General features: G+C 38.2%; 2 protein-coding genes across 5 annotated transcripts in view; one reads left to right on the top strand and one right to left on the bottom strand.

Annotated features, from left to right (window-relative positions):
- wdr48a (WD repeat domain 48a) overlaps positions 1–11,350 on the top strand; it is a 25,886-nt gene extending 14,536 nt beyond the window's left edge. For 2 of the 4 annotated variants that reach the window (XM_079602007.1, XM_079602010.1), the window contains 12 exons: positions 234–458; positions 1,757–1,831; positions 2,516–2,618; positions 3,260–3,357; positions 3,444–3,551; positions 5,017–5,113; positions 5,193–5,291; positions 6,087–6,192; positions 6,272–6,359; positions 6,443–6,519; positions 7,550–7,739; positions 9,748–11,349. In XM_079602007.1, coding sequence (XP_079458133.1) covers positions 234–458; positions 1,757–1,831; positions 2,516–2,618; positions 3,260–3,357; positions 3,444–3,551; positions 5,017–5,113; positions 5,193–5,291; positions 6,087–6,192; positions 6,272–6,359; positions 6,443–6,519; positions 7,550–7,739; positions 9,748–9,843 — 1,362 coding nt within the window. In that variant the 3' untranslated portion in view covers positions 9,844–11,349. Of the gene's footprint in view, positions 1–233; positions 459–1,756; positions 1,832–2,515; positions 2,619–3,259; positions 3,358–3,443; positions 3,552–5,016; positions 5,114–5,192; positions 5,292–6,086; positions 6,193–6,271; positions 6,360–6,442; positions 6,520–7,549; positions 7,740–9,747 lie in introns of all 4 variants that reach the window. The other 2 variants (XM_079602008.1, XM_079602009.1) reach the window with 2 other exon arrangements.
- Positions 11,351–12,121: 771 nt separating this feature from the next.
- On the bottom strand, positions 12,122–19,887 carry gorasp1b (golgi reassembly stacking protein 1b). The gene is made up of 9 exons (XM_079601903.1): positions 19,752–19,887; positions 18,771–18,851; positions 18,368–18,571; positions 17,575–17,661; positions 17,340–17,470; positions 15,903–16,023; positions 15,095–15,188; positions 14,325–14,435; positions 12,122–12,746 (listed from the first exon to the last, which is right to left on the bottom strand). The coding sequence occupies exons 1-9, from the start codon at positions 19,803–19,805 to the stop codon at positions 12,610–12,612; spliced, it is 1,020 nt and encodes a 339-aa protein (XP_079458029.1). The 5' UTR covers positions 19,806–19,887; the 3' UTR covers positions 12,122–12,609.
- Between the last annotated feature and the right edge of the window lie 57 nt (positions 19,888–19,944).

Genomic DNA, 19,944 nt, shown 5'->3' with positions numbered 1-19,944 from the left:
AAAACGGTGCGTTTTTGCTCACCCTCAAAAAGTGACAATTTTAACATGATATATAAAAATATCTGTGGGATATTTTGAGCTAAAACTTCACACACACACTCTGGGGACATCGGAGACTTATTTTACATCTTGTGAAAAGGGCATTATACCCCCCCTTTAATGAGATGACTTGTCCAGTCGTGGATTCCTCCTTTCTGTCCTGTTGTGTTCAGCCCTGGTTTGTGTGTGTTCAGTGTCTTTCAGGGAGTTCTGACGGGACGATCCGGCTGTGGTCTCTGGGTCAGCAGAGGTGTATCGCCACGTACCGCGTTCATGATGAGGGCGTCTGGGCGCTGCAGGTCAACGAGGCCTTCACACACGTTTATTCCGGGGGTCGCGACCGCAAGATATACTGCACAGACCTGCGCAATCCTGACATCCGTGTGCTGATCTGTGAGGAGAAAGCGCCTGTGTTGAAGGTGTGAAGTTTATTTTAACTTATTTAAGAGTCAGATTTCTGTTGTAACATTTCTGGGTCTCGTATAGAGTGTGTGTATGTTTACATATATATATATATATATATATATGCGTGTATATTCGACTAGAGCTGGATAGTAAGCTGGTATGTTTTGTTATAGGTTTTACCACACGGTTATTTAAATAGAAGTCATTTCTGTGGTCCGATATCTGTTTATTTACAATATTAACAGGATAAAGATAGAGGAGAATAGTAAAACATATTAAAAGTCCACAATCAAGTTATATTGTCGCAGTCGGGTCGAAACCTCGTATTTGCATGTTTCGTCATTTTAATTTGTTTTCATAAATCATTACTATTGGTCACTCTTTACAACTGTCTGTGGGTTTTGCAAATATTTAAGCAATGAAAAGTATTAAAAAGAGCTTGTGACTCTATCTCGTAACTCCATTGGCTCCTCAAACTGTAAGTCTAACCTCATAACTCCGCCCACCTCTATCGAGAATGAACACATTCTGGAACGTCTCTTCTTGTTTTCAAAGCAATGGTAAATTAAAAGAACCAGTTCTTTATAAGTACAGCATTTTCTTTACTCAAGAAACACTGTACATGTATAAAGGCTGATGTTTTATGTGTTTGAGGAGCAGAGAAGTGTGTCTTAGTCTAGTACATACGGTCTCAAAAAGCCTGTGCGAAGCACTTTGTCTTTTATTAATATAAGATTTTGTCCAAATATCAGAAAAAACTGAGCGCCCACATATTAGCTACAGTAAAGTTTGTTACCTGTAAGTTGAAGAAAACAATGCGGTGCACTCACTGCCTCAGATGTGGCCGTTCTAATGACGGACAAAACACACATATCCAAAATTTTACAATATTCGCTGGTCAAAAACCTCCTAACTACATTAGATCTTGATTTTGGTCAAATGTTAATAATATAATGACTCATGCAAATGTCTGACCATACTTAAAAGTCACAATATCAACTTTGACAACGTGGTGTTTAATTACTTAAAACAAAAATAGTGTATTTTCCATTTCCTGCAAAGTTGCGTTTTTGGAGATGCAAGGTTTCCGCCTGACAACAACTCGGAAGCATAGAGTGGAATACAAAGTGTGTCAAGTATTTATAGGATATGTGTTGTATTGTTAAGATTGAAAAATAAAGTGATCTCCATAGACTTTAAATCTGGGGTGTAGGTTTATGCCTCGTACACCTGCGGCAGCGGTGGCCTACGACCAGGTAATGGAGAGTAAGGGAAAGTTACTGAAGTGTGGATGTGCTTGGGTGTCTTCCAGATGGAGCTGGACAGGTCAGCTGATCCGCATTCGGCCATCTGGGTTTCCACCACGAAGTCCACGGTTAATAAATGGGTAAGTGCAGCTGGTGTCCGGCGTGACGTGAGCGGAAACAACACCTGCTCCAGCTGTTGTGACGTCACACACACTGAGTTTTGAGTATTGTGCAGCGTGCTCGTTTACTCGCGAAGGTCATTATTTAGTGTCGCCTTTCCCTGGATGTGGTCCAGTGGTATTATTTTAAGGTAATCTTTTGTGTTGCATGTTATCCACCCTATCCTTGATGTAAGAGCAGGCGCAGACACCACAAAACCAGTCACATGGGTCAATTTTTTGGAAATTGAGAAGCTGAATAAATAATCTGTCCACTGATGTGTGGTTGTTAGGATAGGACAATATTTGGTCGAGACACAACTATTGAAAATCTGGAATCTGAGGAGCAAAAAAATGTAAACATTGAGAAAATCTCCTTTAAAGTTGTGCATTTATGTTCACGATTGTGCTGCATTCACTCACAAAAATACATGTTTTATATATTTACGGTAGGACATTTACTAAATATCTTCATGGAACATGATCTTTACTTAATACAGAATATGAAGAATACCAAAGACTTAAGGAGTCAGTCCTAAACCTGCCAACGTACAACACAATAAACACATTTAGCAAAATATCCTCTAATTATCGATATAACTCTTGGTTCTCTAGGCAAATCTTGGTTTATATTGAGTTTTTTAAAAATGTTTCTCTGTTTCATAGTCTCTGAAGGGAATCCATAACTTCCGAGCGTCTGGAGATTATGACAATGACTGCAGCGCTCCGCTGACGCCCCTGTACACGCAGCCCGAACAGGTTATTAAAGGTACGACTGTGCATGATGTACTTCAGTCTTGAGTTATGTCTCTTTAGTGTGTTAAAGACACCAGGAAATGAGCTTGATGAGCAGTTTTCATTGTATTCTTTTGTGTTATGCTGTGTATACACAGCTGTGTATGTTGCAGTATCATCCAGTGAAACATAAATGTGACCCTGGACCACAAAACCAGTCATTGCTTTAAATTGAGATTTATGCATAATCTGGAAGCTGAATAAATAATCTCTCCATTGATGTGTGGTTTGTTATGATATAACAATATTTGGTCGAGACACAACTATTGAAAATCTGGAATCTGAGGAGCAAAAAAAACGAAACATTGAGAAAATCTCCTTTAAAGTTGTGCATTTATGTTCACGATTGTGCTGCATTCACTCACAAAAATACATGTTTTATATATTTACGGTAGGACATTTACTAAATATCTTCATGGAACATGATCTTAATATCCTCATGATTTTTGGGATAAAAGAAAAATGGATAATTTTGACCCATACAATGTATAGTTGCTATTGCCACAGATATACCCGTGCGGCTCCAGACTGGTTTAGTGATCCAGGCTCACATATGTATGATGATCAGATTTAAACTGTATCTTCAGCATGTTGATTTGATGTCTTGACCTCTAGGTGGCGCCAGTATAATTCAGTGCCACATTCTGAATGACAAAAGACACATTCTGACCAAAGACACCAACAATAATGTGGCATACTGGGATGTGCTTAAGGTACCGTGTCAGATTAACGTTTATATTCATCGATTGATTCGAATGCTAGCTGTCGTGTAACTGGTTTGTTTTCTGGTGTTTTTCAGGCTTGTAAAGTTGAAGACTTGGGGAAGATGGAGTTTGATGAAGAGATCAAGAAAAGGTTCAAGATGGTTTATGTGCCAAACTGGTTTTCAGTGGATCTGAAGACGGGGGTAAGTCACTGCAGAACAGACAGGGTTCACACGGGGCCTTGAAATCCTTGAAAATTTGAGAATATGAAAAAAAAGAAATGTCAAAGCCCTGGAAAGTTTTTGAAAATAAACACTCATAGATTCACAGGTCCTTGAAAGTGCTTGAATTTATTTTGTGCAAGAAGTAAAATTCCATACGATTCCCTCCGGTCCGCTAATGTGTTATTTCGCCAACACTTCGTGGCCTATACACACTAGCTTGCTTGATTTACGCGCATTAAGTTAAGTTAAAGGGTTACTTCACCTCTGTAAAGATGAATGTGTATTTAAAATGGGTCATTTATGTAGTAGAAATGTGAAATCTAGAGAAATGTGGAGCTTTCTAGACTGAGAAAAGCCAGAAAATGTATTTGTGGCTCATGTGGATGAAAGACAACAACTCCCAGAATGCACTTGCTTCGCTGCCCTACGAGGCCACTCCCAAGCCACGCCTACCAGTAAGAGCGCAGTTAAACAACAAGGCTAGCCTACTAGTGAGTCTCCGTGACGAGTCTGCCCGGGATTAACAAAATGTCCGGGATTCGGCTTTTGCGTTCTCCAGTCGCCATTCATCATGTTTACTGCGGCGAGCAGGACGAGACTGACGGCCACGGGAGAACGGCGCGAGACCAGTGGCGTGATTACTGATGAGCGGCGCCTGTGAGACGCACCGGTCTCGTATATCTCACGGAGGAGCGGGAATTTTCTTAGCAATGTTAAAACGCACATTAACCGATCACTTGTTTAGCGTTCATGTAAACTCTACATTCAAAATTCACCAATCCCGGACATTTTGGACGATCTCGGCGGCTGGACATGTCCGGGAAAAGAGGATGGTAACCGCTACTACTCAGCTTTCTCCACAGAACAAGAGCCTGTTAGCTTAGCTTCCGGATAAAAGATGGCTGACACTATTTGTACATTCTGTGAGTGAGATCGGGTTGAAAACATGCGGATCTAGCGCCTCCTACTGGCTGTAGTCTCTAGCCTCAGGCCAAAAAAGCCTCCGATGACACAAAATGACGATTTTTGCGTCATTGGAGGATTTTTTCCAGACTAAAAATACATAAATCTCTCGTCTCAGGGGGACTTGAGGGAGGGAAGCACTGTAATTTGAAAATACTACAGGTTTTCTACTGATACAAAGCTTAATGCTAGGATGTACCGAATATTCTTCAGTTTTATGCTAAACAGAACTACGACAAATAGATTATCAGATCTCTGTCATATGGCCAAAAATCAATGCAAAAAGTTTGACACAACACGATAACACAAGTTAGCTCTCATGTGAAATGTCCCCACATTAAGTCCTTGAATTTGAGGGCATTGGATCTGGAAAGTCCTTGAAAGATCCTTGAATCTGAAGTTAACCGAACTGTGGGCTCCTCTCATCACAGATTCAGTGTTTGTCAGGTCTGTCAGCAATCTTTTGTCTTTTGATTGACAGATGTTGACTATAACGCTGGACGAGAGCGACTGTTTTGCGGCCTGGGTTTCTGCTAAAGACGCTGGCTTCACCAGTCCTGACGGATCCGACCCTAAACGTGAGCGCGCCCTCCAGAGGCTTCTGTTTATCGTGACCGTAAGTCCTGAAGGTGTGCTAATGTGTTTGTTGTGGCGCAGTGAATCTGGGCGGGCTTCTGCTTCAGGCGCTGCTGGAGTACTGGCCTCGCACACACATCAACCCCATGGACGAGGACAGCGAACTGAACCACGGGAGCGGTAAAAACACTCTTCCAGAAACTAAACTACACAGATTATAATATCTAACAGTATAATATATATATATGTATTGACAAATATAAATGTTTTCTATTATAAGTTTATACTTGCAGTATTATATATGCTAATTCTAAAAAATACATGATTCAGGAATTATAAACTTGGATATTTTGTTAAAATTAATATAGATATTGTTATAAATATTATTATTAGTAGCACTAATATATCTTTCTCTCTCTATATATATATATATATATTATAAGAATTATTATTATAAATGAAATAATAAAATATATATAAATTAAATTATATATATATAATATTAAATTAATATATATATATATAAATAAAATAATACATGTATAAATAAATATATATATATATATATATATATATATATATATATATATATATATATATAAATATAAATTAAATAATATTATATATATATATATATATATAATTTATATATATATATATATTATTTAATTTATTATAATAATTCTTATTATATATATTATTATAATAATTATTATTATTAATGAAATAATAAAATGTATAGAAATAAAATAATAAATATATATATAATGCTTTACTATATATTATACATATATACATGTGTATTACTTAAAATAATAATAATTATTCATATTATACAGTAATTATAAACTTTATACAATATAACATTTATAAGTATTTACATATAATGATATCCAAGTTTATAATTACTATATATATATGTATACGTTTCTTCTTCAGCAGATGATGATGATGTCATATGTTGTGTTTGCTCAGTGAACGGTGAACATGAGAGCCGGATACAGAAAGGAAACGGATATTTTCAGGTGCCGCCACACACTCCGGTGATCTTCGGGGAAGCGGGAGGAAGGACATTATTCAGGTGTGTGTGTGTGTGTCCATGTTTAATCCCGTCTTCAGATGCTGGTGTTCAGTGATGAAACGAGTGTGTCCCTGTGCAGGCTGTTGTGTCGAGACTCCGGCGGAGAAACTGAGTCCATGTTACTCAACGAGACGGTCCCGCAGTGGGTCATCGACATCACCGTGGACGTAAGATCCTGTTCACGTCTCCAAGAAATGTCTTGTACTTTTATTTCTGTTATTTAAAACACATTTATTTAATTCTCCTACAGAAAAACATGCCCAAATTCAACAAAATCCCATTCTACCTCCAACCACATTCATCTTCCGGAGCAAAGACGTTAAAGAAGTACGTGAGTGTGTGTGAGTTTGGTTGAGGGAGTGTGTGTGAGTGTGGTTGAGGGTGTGTGTGTGAGTGTGGTTGAGGGTGTGTGTGTGAGTGTGGTTGAGGGAGTGTGTGTGTGAGGTTGAGGGAGTGTGTGTGAGTGTGGTTGAGGGTGTGTGTGTGAGTGTGGTTGAGGGAGGGAGTGTGTGTGGTTGAGGGAGTGTGTGTGTGAGGTTGAGGGAGTGTGTGTGAGGTTGAGGGAGTGTGTGTGTGAGTGGTTGAGGGAGTGTGTGTGTGTGTGGTTGAGGGAGTGTGTGTGTGTGTGTGTGTGTGGTTGAGGGAGTGTGTGTGTGAGTGGTTGAGGGAGTGTGTGTGTGAGTGGTTGAGGGAGTGTGTGTGAGTGTGGTTGAGGGAGTGTGTGTGTGTGTGTGTGTTTGAGGGAGGGAGTGTGTGTGTGTGTGTGTGTGGTTGAGGGAGTGTGTGTGTGAGTGGTTGAGGGAGTGTGTGTGAGTGTGGTTGAGGGAGTATGTGAGTGTGGTTGAGGGAGGGAGTGTGTGTGTGTGTGTGTCTGGTTGAGGGAGTGTGTGTGTGTGTCTGGTTGAGGGAGTGTGTGTGTGTGTGTGTGTGTGTGAGGTTGAGGGAGTGTGTGTGAGGCTGAGGGAGTGTGTGTGAGGTTGAGGGAGTGTGTGTGAGTGATTGAGGGAGTGTGTGTGAGTGTGGTTGAGGGAGTGTGTGTGTGTGTGAGGTTGAGGGAGTGTGTGTGAGGTTGAGGGAGTGTGTGTGTGTGTGTGTGTGTGAGGTTGAGGGAGTGTGTGTGTGTGTGTGAGGTTGAGGGAGTGTGTGTGTGAGGTTGAGGGGGTGTGTGTGAGGGAGTGTGTGTCTGAGGTTGAGGGAGTGAGGTCGAGAGTGTGTGTGTGTGTTTGTGTGTGTGTGTGTGTGTGTGTGTGTGTGTGCGCGCGTCGGTGATGTATCAGTCTGAAGCGACTGGATGCAACCGTTTTGGATGTAAATGAAACTGCATTAGAATGCTTAGCGGTGTGTTTGTGTGTTTTAGGGACCGGTTGTCGGCCAGTGACATGTTACAGGTGAGGAAGGTGATGGAACATGTGTATGAGAAGATCATTAACCTGGACAGCGAGTCTCAGACGGGCGGCTCGACCGGAGAGAAGCCCAGCGAGCAGAAGGAGGAGGAGGACATGGCGGTGCTAGCGGAGGAGAAGATCGAGCTGCTCTGTCAGGACCAGGTGCGTCTCAGAAGAACACAGCAACACCAGTGCAGGACTGTTCATTCCATCGCTCTCACAGTCAGAGTACTGGTTACACTTTCCATAGCAGTACCAGTGCAGTTTAACCAGTCTTGAAGCTGTTTTATTCTCAACATGCTTCTGAACAGGAACCTTTGTTTAAACTGAAAAATTACTATAAAAATGCACATCGTTTCAAAGCAGCTTCACAGAAAAGATTATGTTAATTAGGGATACACCGATATGAAGATTTTGGTGGACACCAATAATTATTTACGCTTGAAAGCTGATAACCGATATATTTGGGGTTTTTATATAATTTTTTAGAGCCTGATTACAAAAACAAAAGTCTCAGCATTAAAAGCCATATCCCAAGCACTCATTTATAATGTTCTCATAATAGTTGTATGTAGCCGATATGACAGACTGAACTGTATTTTCCTTTTTTGAAGTGATTCCAATCATATTTCAAGCAATTCAAAATCATCATGTTAAACATCTGAAGTGTCTCAGCTGAAGGAAATAATACATTATTTATCAGCTTTAATATATCTGACAAATTTTCTTATCGGGCCGATAACGATAACATTAAAAATGATCATATATCGGCTGATACCGATATGGTGGCCGATATATCGTGCGTCCCTAATGTTAATGTTTATAATATCTTTATGCCTTATAGTTGCATTTAGCAGATCAGAGCTGGGCAATAATACACCGGTGAAACTGGAAAAATTAGAATATGGTGCAAAAGTTCATTTATTTCAGTAATTCAACTTAAAAGGTGAAACTAATATATTATATAGACTCATTACATGCAAAGTGAGATATTTCAAGCCTTTATTAGTTTTTGATTTTGATGATTATGTCTTACAGCTTATGAAAACCTTTTCACAATATTCACATTTTTCGTTTCACTTGTTACATATTGCAATAATACAAACAATCAAGCAGTTAAGATTGGCTATATATCGCTTCCGATTTATCGGCTTTCAAATATATAGAATTATCGGTATCGGCTAATATATCGGTTATCGACTTTCAAATATATAGAATTATCGGTATCGGCCAATATATCGGTTATCGGTGGTCAAATATAAAGAATTATCGGTATCAGCCAATATATCGGTTATCAGCTTTCAAATATAAAGAATTATCGTATCGGCCAATATATCGGTTATCAGCTTTTAAATATAAAATAATTATCGGTATCGGCCAATATATCGGTTATCGGCTTTCAAATATATAGAATTATCGGTATCGGCTAATATATCGGTTATCGGCTTTCAAATATATAGAATTATCGGTATCAGCCAATATATCGGTGGTCAAATATAAAGAATTATCGGTATCGGCCAATATATCGGTTATCAGCTTTCAAATATAAAGAATTATCGTATCGCCCAATATATCGGTTATCGGCTTTTAAATATAAAATAATTATCGGTAACAGCCAATATATCGGTTATCGGCTTTCAAATATATAGAATTATCGGTAACGGCCAATATATCGGTTATCGGTGGTCAAATATAAAGAATTATCGTATCGGCCAATATATCGGTTATCGGCTTTTAAATATAAAATAATTATCGGCATCGGCCAATATATCGGTTATCGGCTTTTAAATATAAAATAATTATCGGTATCGGCCAATATATCGGTTATCGGCTTTCAAATATAAAGAATTATAGGTATCGTCCAATATATCGGTTATTGGCTTTCAAATATAAAGAATTATCAGTTATCGGTATCGGCCAAAATGTTCATATCAGTGCATCCCAATTGGTATTCATACATGTTTTTACATTTCAGTGTCAACTAGGACATCATCAGTAATATTGTTGCATGTGTGCTAATCAGACCAAGAAACTTGCTAAATGCTTGTTTTCTGAGTTAATTTCCTAATTAACCACCAGTCATGCCACAGTGAAGTCTCCTAGATCTCAGATCCCTGTGTATAAACCGAACTGAATGCATCTTTCTGACATGCTGCATTGCTTCCGGAAGGTTCTGGATCCCAACATGGACCTGCGAACGGTGAAGCACTTCATCTGGAAGAGCGGCGGCGACCTGACGCTGCACTACCGGCAGAAATCCACGTGAAACTCGCATCGGATCCATTCGCAACACTTCACATTCAAAGCACACGCTCACCTGCACTTCCTGGTTCTGTCTGACGTCTCGATCATCAGGCCGTCGGCGTCACGCATGTTTATCCCAGTGTAAACAAGCCGGAGATCTGTGGAGAAACGCTCAAAGACGTGACATGGCTTTTAATGAAGTTTGAGTTTACCTGTTCACCTGTTCGGTTTCATTCTTTTCTCTTGGCATGAATTCTCTCGTGACGGATGCCATATTGAACATGTCCGACTGCTCGAGTTGCTTTATCTTGTTTTTTTTATCGCCCTTCTGCTCATTTAACATTCCAGTGATGTGTTTGTTGCCAATGACGTCATCAAATCCCTGTCGCGGCATGACCGGAACACCGAGGACTGCGTCTGGAACTGAGTTTATAAGGAGTGCGTAAACGTCTGATAAAACTCCCCAAGAACGCTGTTTCCCATGATGCATCTCTCTCACTAACGTGCTGTGATCATCAATGCATCCATTCTTTGTACATATATTGTAATTATTTTGTAGTCAACTTGAACTTGAGTTGGAGATTAGGAGGTTTTTATTTACTTTTTCTTTTTTAAGAAAATGTATGGTATCTTCAAAAAGGTGCTTTTCATGTAAAATATGATGACAGAAGTATATAGAGAAAATACTCATAACATTATAAGTGGTTTTTAAAAAGGAATAATTCTCCCAAAATGGAAAATTCTTATGCATTTGTTGAATTTTTTTAATTAATTAATGTATGCTGTTGTTATATGGAAAAGAGCTGCATGGAGATTCTTCCAAAAATAACAGCATATCTTGTTTTAAACCAAATTATTTTTCATTTTTGGATGAATTATTCTTCGATACGACTGTTTGCTGCTGAGCATTATCTTTCCTTCCTGTGTATGCACAGGAAAATACACAAAAATAAATGAATATATATATATAAAAAGCTATGAACATTGAAGGATGGCCATCTCTGTTCATGTTTTTAATTTATGCAAAACTAAAACTGTTCTGCAAACGTTTGTCAATCATACGAAGATTTGCACAGTGTTCTAGCAAAATGTATTAATGTATATATCTGGTCTTAAAGACAAATAGGATGATAATAATTATAGTGATACAAAACCATCCGAAACTAAACGGCGTTGGCTCTCTGAGAGGTTTAAACGTGTCTACACCCCCTGTATTTATGCTTCCTGTGTTCATTGTAATTATATGCAGTATATTTTGGGTAAATAACAGCTTAATAAATGAACCAATAATGAATGAGTTTAAATGCGGACGGGCTGTTGCTTGAATGAGATCCGGATGTTCACCTGCTTTTACAGGCTCGTCTGGTTATTAAAGAAATGAAACGATTGTTAAATGGATTAAATCCTTCTTTAATAATACATCTGTATGATTTATAGTGATTAAAGAGCTTGAGTGACGGTCATAGCCGGACATTAAAGCAGGTTATACTTATGAAATTATACTCTAATACACAGGTGACCACTTAGAATATTGTGCAAAAGTTCATTTATTTCAGTAATTCAACTTAAAAGCTGAAACTAATATATTATATAGACTCATTACATGCAAAGTGAGATATTTCAAGCCTTTATTTGTTATAATTTTGATGATTATGGCTTACAGCTTATGAAAACCTTTTCACAATATTCTAATTTTGAATTTGGGGTTTTCATAAGCTGTATAATCATCAAAATTATAACTAATAAAGCCTTGAAATATCTCACTTTGCATGTAATGAGTCTATATAATATATTAGTTTCATCTTTTAAGTTGAATTGCTGACATAAATGAACTTTTGCACCATATTCTAATTTTTCGGGTTTCATCTGTGTGTTCAGCAAACTGATAATGTGCATCGTCTATTGGTTTATATTTAACATCTGTGTATTTCTCTTTCAGAAGTGGAAAATAGTGTCTGCATTTGCATATGTCAATATTTCAGAGGTAAGCGTGAAATGTTTGGCTGTATTGATCACACGCGTCTCAAGCGCTGATGCATGTGTGTGTTCAGAATTCTCTTGGCCTTTTATTATAATGTAGAATTAATCGAAATCAAATAAGGTTACATTTCTCTTTAATCCTGACACTTCTGCACCAACTTTTTTTTTTTTTGGGCAATTTGACAGTACTGTGTGTGTGAGAGTATACGTGCGTGTGTGTGTAAATATAGTGTATGTGTTTGTGTGTGTATATATAGTGTATGTATATGTGTATATATATATTGTGTGTGTATAGGCCTTTAAATATATATATATATATATATATTCATCAACATTTAATGGATTTGTGTCCAACACATTCATGATGAGCTCCAGCCGCTTTCCTGAGATATTAAATTACATAGAATTCAAATTACAGAAAAGTAATTTAACTTTAAAGTGCAATTGTGTCGTGAAAATAATGTCACAAATCAAAACGCTATTCATATTTAATACATGTATAATGTGTATATATATATATGTGTGTGCGCGATATTCCCACTAGTAGTTTCTCAATATTTTATAAAGCAGGAGTTTATATGTGTGCACACAGAAATGACACACACACACACACACACTCGCTGCGGCACTAAAGCATCATGTTCTGTGCACGTCTCGCATGTAGCGCTCTACAATAGCAGTAAATAGTTTCGAGAAGTTCTCTGGCGCTTCAACAGAACTTCTCAAGTCTTCATCACAGCGAGTAAAGCTGGAGCCGTCCCGACAGCGAGAACATCGTCCCGAAGCGTCTCTGAGACGCCGCTGACGCTCATGTGAGGGTTCTCCGTGTCGGCGCTGAAACCTCGTCATCCTCCATGTTGAAGATCCGCCGCGGTGGCGTGTGGACACTGCAGATCCCTGAACCGCTCTTCTGGACCGAGATCCTCACGCTGTCTGCAGGACGACCTTCAGGAGGAACAGTGTGGCATGTGAGAGACGATATAGACAAAAGGTGTGTCCCAAATCCAGCACTTGTACACTATTCTACGCCATTTTGAAGTGTAAATAGTCACGTTTATTTATATAGCGCTTTACAATACAGAGTGTTTCAAAGCAGCTTTACAGAGATAACTGGAAAATAATGCGTTTCCAGAAGAAAATAGCGTCACAGTTCAGCTTTAATTTAGTTCAGTGATGTTTAATTTTTGTTAAAAAAATTTTTTTTTAATTTAGTTGATTTATATATAAATATAGTCGCTCTGGAGTAAACCGTAATGTCATCGTGCAGCTCAGGTCTTGTATAATAGTGTCAATGCAGGAGATCAATAATATTGTTGAATATTAAATGTAATGTCCCCAGATAAGCAAGCCAGTTCATACACTACACGGCTGAGTACATGGTGTATAAAGGGTAAAGGCTGCGTCCCAATTCGCCTACTTATACTACGCCCTGAAAGTATGTACTCTTTTTGTGAAGAAAAAGTACATACTTTTGAGTGTGTAGCAAAAGAGTAGGCAAGCTTTGGGACACACTACTTCCTCATCTTTAACGGACAGATCTGTCGCGTGCTAAACGGCCCTGTCAATCATCTCGTCACAGTTAAAATCCACCATTTTAATTTCCTACCGTTTCGGAGAGAAATGTAGTCGCACACACACTGCAGTCGCGGGTCATGCGGAGACTCCTCGTGCGTTTGCAATTTGAATGTAACGTTAATGGCACAGTTAAAACACAGAAATTCCAAATTTTAAACAATGGTTACAGGAATTGTCTGGTTGTTTGGCTTTGGAGAAACTCACATATATTGTTTTTCATATAAAAATTTTCAAAGTATGGAACCCCTTTATAGAATTTTTGAAGGAAGCTGAACCAAATAGTTTATTTTCTGTGTAACCAGGTATAACATTCACCATGTTATGATATTAATGTACCATTGTCTCGACGTTTGTGTAGTATAGATGTTTTTTATACATTTAATTTTTATTGTAAATATTTATTTTTATTTGTATATAATTTTTTCTGTGCTTGTTTTAATGTAAATATTTGTAAAATCAATAAATACAATGTTGAAAAAAAAAAAAAGTTAATGGCTAAACGTGTCTTTACAGAAGTTCACAAAGCTGCTATATAATGCAGACAACAGTGAATAAATACATGTTCGTCAGGTTATATACTGATAATTAATAATCAAACCCCTTTATCTAAACCTGTCTGCATAACGCCGGACTCGCGCGTCCTCCATGTTTGTAGTTTTTTTTTAAACTGAATAGTTTGTAGTTGAATCCTCGTTTAACGCGTGATGGGTTGTGGGCAATATTAGCCGTTAGCGTGCGCGTCGATCTGCACTTCGGATTCTGACCGGAAATAGTAGACCATCCGCGTGTCTTAGGAGGAACACTCATTTCTACACTACGATTTGGGACGTATTTCTACTTTTGAATACTATTTAGGACGGATAGTGTGTGAATTGGGACGCAGCCGTAGTGTATAGTGCGTCATTTGGGACACAGCTTATGATGATTTACTGGTATTTTGATGCTTACTCAAAGCAGACACGTCCTCAGTGCTGCAGACGCCATCATCATCATCATCCTCATCCACAGTCAGAGAGGAAGAGCGAGCGGAGAGATCCACAGCCGTCGTCTCACACGTGTCTGGCAACACAAACTGCTTTATGCACACCGTAAAGATTTGATGTTCATCATGTTCTGCTTACAGATTAATCCAAACGAGAGGTTTTTACATCGCAACTGTTTTCTACCATATGAGATTGTTCTGATTATCTTCATCATGTGAGAGAAATCTGCATGATTTGAAGTGGTATATGATTGACAGGGTTTGTACAAGGTGTTTAAACGCTTGAGTTTGACTTAGGTCCTGGACAACAGCCATAATTATGAAAAGGTACTTGAGCGCTTGAATTATTGAAAGACAATATGTAAATTTAGAGTTTAATTTTAATGATAATGAGGCATTTCTCACGGCTATGAGTGTGATATTGCTCATAAATATCCAAGTATATGATACAGCTTTTATTCTTCAGGCCAATCATATATTTATGGGTGAATAAGGAAAGCGATATCTTTGTCATAATGTCCTTTCAATGGTGAAAGTTCCCGCAGTCTGCATACGCTGCACTTTATTTCTACCATTTTATATGATTGGTTTATTGAATTTGAAAGATAATATAGATCTTGTTTGATAAGTGAGATCTCTGATTGAAGTCCTTGAAAACCAAAAAAGTAGTGCTTGAAAAGTCCTGTGATTTGATGTGACGTCTCTGTACGAACCGTGTTATGATCATGTGACCCACCTGGAGATGATGCTGAAGCTTCAGACGTGTCCTGAACCAATCCTTCTCCAGCGTCTTCAGTCACGTCACGCTCCCGCTCATTAGCTAACAGTGACTGGAACAAGACTGAATTAAAACTCCGCTGACAAACGTTATTTCAGATTGTGCTTTATACAATACTATGGAAGCTAATGTTTTCACCCATTTTTTGGGGTTTTCATAATTATGGGTTATATACTCAGAATTGCGAGAAAAAAGTCAGAATTGTGAGTTTATATTTTGTTATTCGGACTTTGTCAGAATTGTGAAGAAAAAAAATGTCAGGCTTGTGAGATGAAAGTAACAATTAACTTTCTTACTTGCATCAAATGAGTTTACATCTCAAAATTCTGACTTTTCCCACAAAAAGAAAAAAAGTCAGTTTATGATTGCAAGAAAATGTCAGAATTGTGAGTTTATATTTTGTAATGACAAATTGTACGGATTGTGGGGGAAAAAATCAGAAATGTGAAAAGTCATAATTATCTTTTTTTAATTGCAAGAGAAAAAAAGTCAGAATTACAAGTTAAAAAACTCAACAATTGCAAGAAAATGTCAGAATTGTGAGTTATAACGTCAGAATTGTTAGTATTTTTTTCATAATTCGGACTTATATAAATAATTTCGGAAATGTGAGGTAAGTCACAATAACCTTTTTTAATTGCGAGTTTATATTATAATTTTTTTAACTTTTTTTCGCACAAAAACAAAAGTAAGTTGCGATTGAAATCACAATTTTTTAGTGAAATGTGACCTGGAGATGTTTTCTGTGAGCTTTCTGTGCATCTACCTCAGACCAGCGTTTGTCCTCTTGGTTTTCAGATGTTGCAGATGCATTCTGGGATTGATCTGATGTGAACGGGCGCATGGGGATTCGATGCAGGTACCCAAACCCCACGCCACAGCCAAGACTGAGAGAATACACACAGGACACACACGAGAACAGATACATGTTGTTTAGAGTCGCCCCTATTATGCTTTTTTGGGAAATTGCCATTCATGTAGTGTGTAATAAATCTGTGTGTGAAGGTTAAAGGTCTGCAAGTTTAAAAGATAAAGTTATCGTCTCTCAAACGTAAGATTAGATTCTGAACGGCCTGAAGCGAGTCGTCAGTAATTCCAGTCTTACTTCCTGTTCGAATCTACATAGGTTTGTAACTAATTTGCATAATGCCAGTCTATGGTTTTCATTGGCTGCTCTTTGCTCCGCCCTCAAACACTGTAGTGTATCTGAGACTGGAGAGTTCGTGTTGTTCATCTGGAGAAGACGCTGTTTTCTGCTGACAAAGCAAATCCACTTTGATGAGATTGATACACACACACATCGTTACTGTTCGTATCACTGTGATCAAGAGCTGAGAGTCAGATATGATCATGAGCGTTTGCTTTCTGACATGTGCTGTAAGCAGTCGACCAATCACAACAGACTGGGCCATCTGACCAATCAGAGCAGAGTAGACCAATCATAGCAGACTGAGCCATCTGACCAATCAGAGCAGAGTAGACCAATCACAGCAGACTGAGCCATCTGACCAATCAGAGCAGAGTAGACCAATCACAGCAGACTGAGCCATCTGACCAATCAGAGCAGAGTAGACCAATCACAGCAGACTGGGCCATCTGACCAATCAGAGCAGAGTAGACCAATCACAACAGACTGAGTCATCTGACCAATCAGAGCAGAGTAGACCAATCACAACAGACTGAGTCATCTGACCAATCAGAGCAGAGTAGACCAATCACAGCAGACTGGGCCATCTGACCAATCAGAGCAGAGTAGACCAATCACAACAGACTGAGTCATCTGACCAATCAGAGCAGAGTAGACCAATCACAGCAGACTGGGCCATCTGACCAATCAGAGCAGAGAAGCTCTCAGAGAGGCGGGGTTTAGAGAGCCTGAATCTTCAAATGAACCGTTTCAGACGCCTTGAGAGAAGAGCTGATGCTGGAATGGATATTATGAGAAAATGAAAGTGTTTTTTGACTTTGGATGCATGTAAACCTGTCGTAGAAGACTCGTTTAAAACAGAACCTTTAAAATAGCATAATAGGGGCACTTTAAAATAACATTTTCTATGATTATTGAATGATGTATGTTCAATAAGTTTGAAGACATTATTTAGGACAAAAAGTGCATTCAAAAGGATGAAAAATAAAAAAGCATCAGTTGGACTGTATTCTGAATGTATTAATTCCCTTTAGCCAGTTTTGCTGATGGACGTACCTTCCCTCTCCGCCCCACGCTCCATTAGGAGTGATCATCACTTCCCTACAGCGGTCACAGCGTGTGTTATACACCAGCAGCTTCAGCGCTTTCCCCTCAGACGCCTCGATCAGCGAGAAGAAATCCTCCGACTGCAAAAATGAACGGCCAGTGTGATTTCATATCAAATCAAATGCAGTGTGTCAGTGTGATCCTGTACCGAACCGCCTTCGGTCAGCTGATAAACACATCTTACTTCCTGCAACACCTGATCTGCGCCCACGATGTAGTCTGAGTACGGCTTCAGTCCCGCCAGTTCAGCCGGAGAATTCCCCTCCACATCCTGAAGGAACATTAGACTAAGTCAATCACAACCAATTAAACAAACAACGACCTGGGGAAACACACACACGCGCACACACACACACACACACACTGCTGTCTAAAAGTCTTAGTCACCGTGAATATTGTAGTGTTTATTCTAAATGATTTTTGCACATTATTATTATTATTTTTAATCATGTTCCTGGTATATCAGAATAGCTTCCCACTTATTTTTCAAGGAAAAAACATTTTATTAATTTATTTATTTTTAATAAAAATTAATAATTTTTAGGTTTTAAGGGATACAGTTATCGACTACAGTGGGACTTTAAATAACATGAACTAAGAATAAACAGTATTTATTCATCTTTGTTTGTAAATCTCAACATTTACTAATACATTTTAAAGATCAAATGTGCTATCTTTTAAATTTAGTACACACAATGTAAACTAACACGCATATTTTTATTAACTAGCATTAATAATAATATAATCATTAATAAATGCTGTAAAATATATATTGCTCATTGTAAGTTTGTCAGTTAATGCATTAATGAATGTTAATAAATGAGACCTTATTATAAAGTGTTACCGTATTTTTTAATTATTATTTAATCATTAATAATTCATTATTAATTATTAAATTAGACAACAACATTATTTTTAATAGGCGTCTGAGACTTTTGATTTAATGGCTTTTTTAAATCTTTTTTTTTTTAGCTCACCAGCACATGCCAGACGTTGTGATTGGCCCCTTGGAAAGTGCAGAACCGGACGCTGGCTCCCAGTAAACCCTGACCGCCCCACATGTTACTGGGCACGACCTCCAGCTCCCGGATCCTCATCACTTTACTGCTGTAAACCTCCAGCTTCACCGGCTTCTCCACGTTTGCCTTCAGGAGGTCCTTCAGCGTGCTGCACTCTTTATTCTGATCGCACACACACACACACACACACGCGCGCGCTTTAGGCTCTCAGGTTCACATCAGAGCAGAAAGTATGCAAGTAGTTTTTCAGATTATCATCATTATGATTTGTAACTTCTGGTTCTGACTCATCATTTTTAGTGTAACTAAAATATTTAATTAAAACTAATAATTTTCAGAGATTTAGGAGTTTAGATCTCACCAGTCTGGTGTGTCCAATAGACAAAATAAAATCAAAGAAGGGCTCCAGACCGGCTCGTTCTGCTGGGGAATTCTCCTGGATCTGGGAATTAAAGCGGAATATTATGGAAGTTAGCTCGTTTTCATGATGGTTATGTAAATCATAATTATGACGAAATTGACACTCATAAGTAGGGATGCACCAATATGAAAATTTCAGTCGATAGCGATAACTCTTTATATTTGAAAGCCGATAACCGATATATATATTGGCCGATAAATCTAAATCCAAATTTGTATATAATTTTTGAGAGCCACAAAAACAAAAGTCTCACAATTAAAACAAAGGCGTGTCCCAAACACACAATTATAATCTTCTCATTTTAATTTTATGTAGCTTATATGTCAGACTCATGTCGCACTTAAATGTATTTTCCATTTTTGAAGTGTTTCCAATCATATTTCAAGCAATTCAAAACCATCATGTTAAACATCTGAAGTGTCTCAGCTGAAGGAAATAATACATTATTTATCGGCTTTAATATATCGGCCAAATTTTCTTAAAGGGCCGATAACGATAACATTAAAAATGACCATCGACCGATACCGATATGGTGACCGATATATCGTCGAAGTCATAATTATAAGATCAGTCAAAATCTTGTCATACTTATGAACAAGAGATTAAAAAGTCAAAATTATGACAAATAAAAGTTATATTTGAATTTGCCATAATTTGGAACTGATCCAGAAGGATCTTAGTAATCTTTTTAAATGAAGATCCCATTCCAACTGACAATATTCCGATAATTACTCTAATAAACATAGAATTCGAAGAAACCTTCACACATTTGGATTGTAAAATGCTGTGACACTATAAAACACGCTTGACAAACCTTAAGGTCATATGTTATTTACTTTATCAAACCTGATTCCTCAGACTCGATGTTTAACTAAATGCAATACTGACTAAAACAGCTGTTAATGTCGCAGTCGCACTCACCGCGTGCACGTGATACCCGCTCTCTGCAGCAAACACACTCTGGATCAAACCCATCGTGAACTGCGACGTACAGACAACATCATACTACAGCGAAGCGAAGCTCATGAATATTGATTAGGGCATGAGGACGTTGCTTAGTAACCTTCCTGAAGCTAATCGTTAATATTCATAGAGCTGTCTGCTTTTAGCCAAT

The sequence above is a fragment of the Phoxinus phoxinus genome, assembly GCF_949152265.1.
Source record: "Phoxinus phoxinus genome assembly, chromosome: 24".
Classification (NCBI taxonomy): domain Eukaryota; kingdom Metazoa; phylum Chordata; class Actinopteri; order Cypriniformes; family Leuciscidae; genus Phoxinus; species Phoxinus phoxinus.
The sequence above is the reverse complement of the archived record's forward strand: the minus strand, read 5'-3'. Positions and strand labels throughout refer to the sequence as shown.

What these genes read in the sequence shown, in the direction of transcription:
- gorasp1b (XM_079601903.1), bottom strand. Translation starts at nt 19,805, where the DNA reads ATGGGTTTGATCCAGAGTGTGTTTGCTGCAGAGAGCGGGTATCACGTG. An exon ending in GCGGGTATCACGTGCACGCG is followed by an intron (nt 18,852 to 19,751) that starts GTGAGTGCGACT and finishes TTTAATTCCCAG; the next exon opens with ATCCAGGAGAATTCCCCAGC. An exon ending in CAGATCAGGTGTTGCAGGAA is followed by an intron (nt 17,471 to 17,574) that starts GTAAGATGTGTT and finishes TCATTTTTGCAG; the next exon opens with TCGGAGGATTTCTTCTCGCT.